At 42.6% G+C, this 8890-nt stretch overlaps 1 protein-coding gene across 2 annotated transcripts in view; it reads right to left on the reverse strand.

Annotated features, from left to right (window-relative positions):
• Positions 1 to 8185, reverse strand: part of Eed (embryonic ectoderm development) — a 32578-nt gene extending 24393 nt beyond the window's left edge. Inside the window, exons 1-3 of one of the 2 annotated variants that reach the window (XM_008844142.3) lie at positions 7380 to 8185; positions 3417 to 3569; positions 581 to 673 (exon numbers count right to left, since the gene is read on the reverse strand). In XM_008844142.3, coding sequence (XP_008842364.1) covers positions 581 to 673; positions 3417 to 3569; positions 7380 to 7493 — 360 coding nt within the window. In that variant the 5' untranslated portion in view covers positions 7494 to 8185. The remainder of the gene's footprint in view (positions 1 to 580; positions 674 to 3416; positions 3570 to 7379) is intronic. The other variant, XM_008844141.3, reaches the window with a different exon arrangement.
• Between the last annotated feature and the right edge of the window lie 705 nt (positions 8186 to 8890).

An 8890-nucleotide genomic window follows, 5' to 3' on the forward strand; every position in this document is an offset into this window, starting at 1 on the left:
CTGGTCTACCTATTGAGTTCCAGGCCAGCTGTGGCTACAGGGAGACCCTGTCTCGAAACAAACAATTCAAGGTCTGGCAAGATGGCTCAGTGGGTAAAGGCACTTCTGTCAAGGCTGGCCTCAGTTCAGGTCTGAAACCCACAGGGTGAAAGGAGGGAAACTCTAACCTCCACACGTGTACCATGGCATGTGTGTACCCACACATGCACACCCACAAAATAAAGAAAAATGTGTAACTAAAAAAACAAAGTTATATGTTCATTACAAATAATTAACATCTTCAGAACCAGCAAGTACACTGAATATAGGCTTTCATTTATAGAGCAATTAATTACATTGTTCTTTTTCAGATATTCAAAGTATTTATAAAGCAAACCATAAAGCCTGCTTCATAACAGCTATAAAGATGTGTTTCCCAGTCATGAATAGTTTTAACTTGATAATTTCTTGAAAGTTTCATTCTTGTCATATTGTTAAGCCAGGTATTCAAAATTTATTTCAAAAATCACTCCATTTTGATACTATATTAACAGATACAAAATAATCACACCAATTACCAAACAGTCCCCTTAACACTCACTCTGTTGCTTCCTACAGTTGCAAATACTAACGGGTCACCTTCTTTACTGTGCCAGTTAAATTGAACTCCAAACAACGGCTGGTTATGATCTTCCTATAAAATAATCACGAAATAAGAAAAATTTAATATATTTTAGGAAACAAAAAACATTAGTAAACTAACCTTTACTTACCCTTTTTCCTCTTCCCAAAATGTAGTCTATTATTATTTGGCGTATCATACACAAAATGACTTCTGACACTAAAACCGCAAGGCACTATACGTTTCTGTGTCTTAAAATATTATGTATGAGAACATTTCTCTAACAAAGACTTTCTGATCTAAGAAACTATATATCATGTCTTTAACCTAGCACTTGAGAGGCAGAGGTGGGCGGAACTCTGTGAGATCAAGGCCTGGTCTGCATAGTGAGTTCCAGGCTGGGACTATAGGCAGACCCTGTCAGGAAAAGAAAGAAGGGGGGGAGGGAAAGGAAGAAAAGAAGGAAACAACTAACAAAGGCTTTAAGGAGATTACAGCTTCTTTGGTATCTGCTGAATTTTATTAGACTTAACTCTTCTCTTGGAAAGTGGGGCTCATCACACTCCACCTAAACCACTGCTTTTTATTAGTCCTATAAAAACACTTTTAAGTAATCTTTAAATAACCTTAGATTTGGGTCATCATAGAAGATATCATCCCAATAAGACTATTTCGAACAGTGGGAGTGTATGGAATGGACTATACCTTCATAGATACACAAGCAGAAATCTGTAAGAATATATATATTTTTTAGTGCTAGGTATTAAAGGCAGGGCTTGAAGGCATGGTAGACACATGCTCTACAGAATTATTTGCTCATTTTCAAAGTTGTATTTCAGATTTAGGACTCTGCTGGCAATCTGTTATTTAACACTAACTTTCACGCTCACTTTAAAGCACTTTTTTTTTCACTTTTGAAGTTTTACAGCTTTCATTTTCTTATCACTTGAAAACCCACAGCTTTAGGCTTTTGAAATACTTCAGTTTTAACACTGGAAGTGTTAAAAACATCTTCCAGGGCTGGAAAGATGGCTCAGCAGCTAAGTGTGTGTACTCCTCTTGCAACTGACTCAGGTTCTGTTTCTAGCACCCATGTTGGACAGCTCATCACCACCTGTAACTCCAGCTCTAGGGGATCATATACATTCTGTCTCTGCAGGCAATGCACTCATGTGCACATACCCACACAGACACACATGCATACATGATTTAAAAAACAAATACTGGGACTGGAGAGATGGTTAAGAGCACTGGTTGTTCTTGCAGAAGACCCGGGTTCGATTCCCAGCACCCACATGGCAGCTAACAACCGTCCGTAACTCTAGTTCCAGGGATCCAACACCCTATTCTGTCCTCCACAGGCACTACGCGACATGGGTGCACTTACATGCAGACATAACACTCATACACATAAAATAAAAATTAAAAATTAAATAAACAAATACATAAAAACACCTTCCAGAGATAATATCTAAAACTAAGAACACATGTAAATAACAACACAATATAATGAGACTAAGTTCTCTCCTTTTACACAGTATGATTAAAATACTGAGCACTTGGGTAGGGCATGTGGGCACATACCTTTAATCCCAGCCCTCAGGAGGCAGGGGAAGGCAGATCTCTGAGAGATGGAAGCCAGTCTGTTCTACACAGTGAGTTCCAGGCCAGTTGGGGCTACAGGGAGACCCTGTCTTAAAAAACACAATACACACACACACACACACACACATACATATGCACACGCACACTCACACACCCTAATCCACATGACAGAACTTAAAAAAAAAAATTCAGTATTTTTAAATTTTAGTTTATGTATATGAGTATATTGCCTGCATGTACGTAAGTGCACCCATGTTGTACAATGCCTGCGGGGATCAGAAGAGGACATTGGATTCCCTGGAACTGGAGTTATAGATGGTTGTTAGCCACCATGTGGGTTCTTAGAATCAAACCCAGGTCCTCTGCACCTGAGCCATCTCTCCAGCCCCATGAGAGAACTTTTTATAAAGTTAATTAAATTGCTACTGAAAACAATAATTTAAATGACCCTAGCTCCTTATTGCCCCCTAAATACTGCATATATAAGTTATTAAACTAGACGTGTTGGGGTCACACCTGCAGCCCCATCCCCAAGGAGGCCAAGTCAGGACTGCTGCTAGTTTGGGGCCAGCCTGGGTTAGAGTGAGACCTGTCCAAAAACAAAAGTTTTTTAAACTTCACTATTTATTTATTTACTGCTGGGGATGTGGGCATGTGGAGGTCAGAGAAAACTTGCAGGAGTCAGTTTCAAGGATTAAACTCAGGTTGTCAGATTGGCATCAAGTACCCTTACCTACTGAGACTTCTCACTGGGTCAAAAGTTTAAGGTTTATTTAAATGCCACATCTTTTTCTTATAAGACAATTATAAGTAAAAGTAAAAATGTTTGAGAAGTACACAAAGTTAAGGTGTGTTTCAATTACGAACGTTTAGTCAAGGTTCACATTCAGCTCTTTTTAATGATTGGTGTCAGAAGTGGCTCATGTTTTGAAGGTTTACCAGGACATAAAGAGTAACATTCCTTATAATTGTTTATTTGAATCAACAAACAATAAAGGAACACCAGCCTATAGTACTCAGTACAACACATTTAAATTAAAACACAACAAAAAATAAAGCCAAAATGGTTAAATGTGTAGCACAGTATAATAAGCAATTTGAGCTACAATAAACAACCTTCAAAACCCTGTAATTTTATAGTATTTTAAACCTGACTGTATCTTGTGTAAGTCCGCAGCTTAGCCTTGGGCCGGAAGGCTTTCTCACATACCTTGAGGCTGTTCACACACTTGAAAGAGTATTTGCATTTCTTTGATTTCCATTTTCCCTTTCCCCAGCTTTTCCTGCCAGGTGCATTAGGTGTGTTTGTAGGTGTGTCAGGGCGTTCAGTGTTGGTACCACTCTCGATACTGACAGCATCATCCTGTAAGCAATGAAGGGAAAACTGCATGAAACAGACACTTCATTTAGAGGCAAATGGCTGTAGTGCCAGAAAGATGGTGACTAACATAAAAGTCTACAAAAAAAGGAAAATTTTATTTGACTCCAAGAAAGGCGTAGAAAAGTAATCCAATTATGTATTAGAGAATTGCGGGTGTTTTACATGGCAGCAAAAGTAAAAGCAAAATATGAAGAATGGTAATGGAAGACAATGTTGTCTTTAAACCAGACATTGGCCTGTGTCGGCAGCTTGAATGTCCTGGATGGCTTACTTTCTTCAGCTCTGCACAGATGTCACTGCTAGAGGACAGTGGAGAGGGACTAACTGTTCTCTTGCTGTAAGGGTTGTTGGGGTTCAATACTTCAATAAATATATAAGAATAAATCTGACTGATGTACACGTCCTCATAATTTATTCGGCTGATGTCAAGTTAAAACGTGAGGGTAGGAACTGGGCATGGTGGCACATACCTTTAGTCCCAGCACTCAAGAGGCAGAGGCAGGTGGGTCTCTGTGAGTTCAAGTCTGCCTGGTCTACATAGCGAGTTTCTGGGGCTACAGGGAGATCCTGTCTCAAAAAGACCAAAAAACAAAACAAAAACCCATGAGGGAAGGAACTAGGCTTGGTGGTTCTGTCCCAGCACCCGGGGGGAGGCAGAGGCATGGGACTTCTGTGAGATGGAGGCCAGCCAGGTCTTACATAGTGAGTCCCAGGCCAGCTGGGGCTACAGAGGCCCTGCCTCAATAAATAAATAGGGTTAGGGATGGCTCAGCAGCTAAGAGAACTGGCTGCTCTTGCAGAGGACCCACATTCAGTTCCTAGCACCCACATGGCAGCTAAGAACCATCCAAAACTCCAGTTCCAAGGGATCCAATGCCCTCTTCTGATTGCATGACATGGGTGCACTTACATGTAGGCAATACACTCACGCATAAAATAAAAAATTAATAAAATATTTTTAAAAAGAAATGAAGGGGGCTGGAGAGACGGCTCAGAGTTTAAGAACATTTGTTGTTCTTGCAGAAGACTTGGATTCAAATCCCAGCACCCACATGGTAGCTAACAACTGTCCGTAACTACAGTCCCAGGGGATCTGACAGCCTCTTCTGACCTCCGTGGGCATTGCACAACATGGGTACACTTATCAACATGCAGGCAATACACGCATACGCATAAAATAAAAATAATAAATTTTTTAAAAGTTAAAAAAAAATGAAAAAGTAAAAGTAAAACAACAACAAAAACCACGAGGGTAGGAACGTGACCACTTAAGACAAAAGTGTTAATGCTTCCTATTTAGATCAAGTTTTGGAAAAAATTTCTGTTAGGAAAATTCTGCTTATTTATAAACACAAATCATCTGGAATTTTTTTAACTCCAAATATTTTATGCTGTATGTAAATGAGATTTGCCTAACAGTTCCAAAGTAATACTACTCATATATCTGAACTTGAGATTCTATAGTATAATCTGTCCACATAGAAATATTACTGTAGGAAACAGTGAAAACTCTCCATTCCCAAGACAAACTAAGTTTTCTTTGGAATAAAAAGGATTCCAATTTGTTACCTCAAGGGCAATAGTACCTAAATTGATTCGGGAGAAACCCTTTTGTCAGTGTTTATTAACTTCAGTTAAAGTGAAGTCTGAATTCTAGAGGAAACGCTGCCTTTGGGGTGGGTCTGTTTCTAGGTTACTACTTCCTGAAGCTGGTTTTATGTTATAAAAATAAATTGAAGTGTCAAAAGGTATTTAAAAAGCATTAATTCATTAAAAAGAAAAAGAGTTCTTGAGATGCTTCAAACATCAAATGGCTCCAAAATGAAATGTCTTTTAAGAAAATACACTACTCTAGCACCAAAAAAAAAAAAAAAAAAAAAAAAAATTAAGTTGAACACAGTCACCTGTAATCCCAGTACCCAGGGTGTAGGGGCAGGACAGCCATGAGTTTGAGACCAGCATGGACTACAATGTGAGTCTACCTCAAAAAAGAATGAAATAATCAGCACAAAGTAGGTACTTAATAAACATCTGAAATAAAATGTAAATATATAGTCTTTACTGAACTAAAAATGTAAAAATTTTTAAATTAGGTTTCTAAACTGCAATCAATTTTAGTTAGGCATGTTATGCCAGCACTTAGGATGCAGAAGCAGGGCAATCTGGGCCAGCATGGGTTACAGAAGACCTGACTTTAAAAAGAAAAAAAAAAAAAAAAAAAAAACACTTTTTAATCTCTATTTCTCTTAACCTGTCAATTGTGTTTAATGTGCAAAACCTTTTTGATTTTCTATTTTCAGAATAAGGATTCCATCCACTATCACAACTGCTGTCGATCTTGAAAAATAGGTCTTCCACTTATACCAGTGGTTCTACTGTACCAAATCACTGGTACAACTTAACTGTGCCAAGAAATGCATATTATTATATTACTACGTCTAAATTGGTCATTGTCTGCTGGGGACAGGACCCAGGGCCTCCTGTATGTCAGGCAAATGCTATACTCTCCCAGACATGTATTTTAAAAACGTATTTTAAAATTTTGTACTTGTCTTTTTAATTGTATATACTCTATTTTGAATACATAAAAAAAGAGTACTGTGCCCGGCATGGTGATGAATGCTTGAATCCGAGGAGCTTGAGGGACAAGTTTGAGGGCAGCCTGGAGTATACGGGGAGACCCTGACTCAAAAACCCAAGTGATACTCTGAGAAGGCTCCAAGGGATTTGTTAATGTGTCAAAGGAACACGCTGAAAAGTTCAGTCTCACTCTGATTTGGAGGAGCCAAAAAGAAGCTAACCCAATCGTTTGGTTATGTATAGCTTTAGAAGACACCAAAACATGGACTTTCCTTAGGAGTCCTTAGAAAGATAATAAGCTTTCACTTAATGTTCCCTGAAACTTTCCTCACTCAACAGGTTTGACATTTTCATTACATCATGGCTGATAATAAAGCATGTGGAGAGGCAAAAAAACCTTCACTACGCAATCACAAAATAAGTAAGTCATTATTATAAATAGCATTTGTATAGTGCTTTCCACAGGGCAGGCATTTCTTACATACCTCACTGAATCCTCAGACTCCATCTGTCTTTATCGCCGCAGCCTAAAAACCTTCCAAGTCGTTTCCCTTTACATTAAGCAAAAACTTTCAAGAGAAACTGTCCCCACCCATGCCTAACTCAAAGGTGGTTCCCCCTCCAAGTCAGAAGATGACTTCCTCAATTCTGCTCCTCCTAGAGAAAAGTCGACACGCAGGCACAGCCCATTTCCAGGGAGAAGAGCGTACACAACCCTCTTTAATAGTCCCCCAAACCCATGTCAAAGACCACACCGTGGGCCCTGACGACTGCACAGGGCTGGCAGAGTGACACCGGCCCCAAACTTCTTTAGGAGTCCCTAAAAGACTCTGCCCCGCTCCAACTCTGCTTAGAAATAAAATCTCCTACCAGGAGCGTGCCTTTTAAACTACTATGATCTCAGATCGGCAGTCACACTGAAGTACCCCCAGAGGCTCAAGCACTCCCCCGACACATGCAGACATTATCCGCGCGAACTTCTGAGATCCCAGCGACCGCTTAGAGAACTCGGTCGCCAACTTTCTCCTGGCTCCCGGCCGCAGCGCCAAGCCCCAGAAGCAAGCTCGATGCCCCCCGCACGCCCGCGTTTTCCCCAGCACCAGGTGACACCTTTCCCTCCCCCCACGCCGCCCGCCCGCCCCCGCGCACACAGTTTTCAAAGAATCTGAAACTTGCACTCCGCGGTCCCAAGACGGCTAGGGCGCCACTCACGTTCTCGTCTCCCGAGAGGTCCGGGTTGCTGTTCTCATCGCTGCTCAACTTCTGCTTCTTGGCCGCAGGCATGTCTGTTCCCGCCGGCGCAGTCGGCACTTCCCTCTCGGACATATTCCTCCGCCTCCCTCCAGGTTCCTGCCGCCTCGGGCGGGGCCTCCGCCACACCGCCGTCAAGCAAGCCCGGCCCGAGCCTGCCGTAAAGCTGCCACTGCCGCCGCCACCACCTCCGCCGCTCCCCCCACTGTCGCAAATCGCGCCCAGCCGCCGAGGCGGGCGTGCGTGCGACCCCGCCACACTGCTGAAAAAGGGGCGCGCGCGCGCCCTCCCGCACGGCTTCCTGGCTGCTTCCCGGTCCCGGTTCCCGGCTGATGGTTTTCCCGCCGCCCTCTCGGCAGTTTGCACGGAGGCGTCGGATCCGCTGGCTTAAGAGGGCGGTATTTCCTATGTCCCGCTTCCCCACCAGGGCCTCGAGAAGAGGCGGAACTCAAAGGGCAGCTCCCTCACCCCCTTCCTTGCAAAGACGTTTCATCCGCAATTGGCTCAATCCTTCGCTCTCCGACCCGCTGCAAGCTAGCGAAAGTCTGAGGCGTGGGTCCGACCACCACTGCCTCAGGGGAGGGGGAAGAAGCAAGAAGGCGCTCCTCGCTCTATGGGTGCATGCCAAGGGCCCAGAGTCCTGGGCTTAGGGGACAGCATTTCACTATTACCCGATGAAGTGCTAGCAACCTAGTCTTTTTCTTGAAGTTAGAAATTCAAAATCCCTAGGCGCCTTCCTGCATGCCACCCCGGTCTGGCAAATGGAAGGGTCCCACCCGGAGATGCGCATGCGCCGAGGCGTCTTCTCCCGCTGGGTTGCCGGGACGGCCTCCGGCAGGCCCCTCCTCTTCTCAGTTGTTTGCTGAACCAGGTAGTGGTCCACCGGTCTCCAAAGCCCAGGCAGGAATTCGAAACGCTGCCAAGTCAGTCTCCCTACGCGCCTAAACTCTTGACGGATATTTTAGCTAATGAATGTTTATTGCAATGAATGAGTGTCTTCATCAGGCCGGTGCCAGTATTAGTTTAAGTAGATGCATGATAAATATATGTGCTTATAATTGCATACTTAGATTTAACTAAAAATGTCTTGCCGTGCATGATTATAATCCCAGTACTGGGGGAGGCTACAGCAGGAGGATCGCTAGAATTTCGAGGTCAACCTGGTCTTCATAACAAGTTCCAAGAAATCACATGATTCTAAACTACAAGAGTTACACGCATTAAAATGCTGTTTTTAGCCGTTGAAAGACTAAGGCCTATAAATCAGTATAAGCAACTGTGTGAGTTTGTGAGACTTAGGCAATAGGCTTTTTTTTTTTTTTAATATGTCAGATGCAATAACATTTTAGGAAAAGGCAACCAAATTATTAGTTGACCAAAATATTTCCTCTGTCACATCAATCTGGGCTCTTGACAGGTGCCAGATCAATTTGTGACCCTTGTGGATTTGTTGAACGTGTCATTAAGCCACA

This window comes from Nannospalax galili, unplaced genomic scaffold (genome assembly GCF_000622305.1).
Source record: "Nannospalax galili isolate Female #2095 unplaced genomic scaffold, S.galili_v1.0 scaffold278, whole genome shotgun sequence".
NCBI classification, from domain to species: domain Eukaryota; kingdom Metazoa; phylum Chordata; class Mammalia; order Rodentia; family Spalacidae; genus Nannospalax; species Nannospalax galili.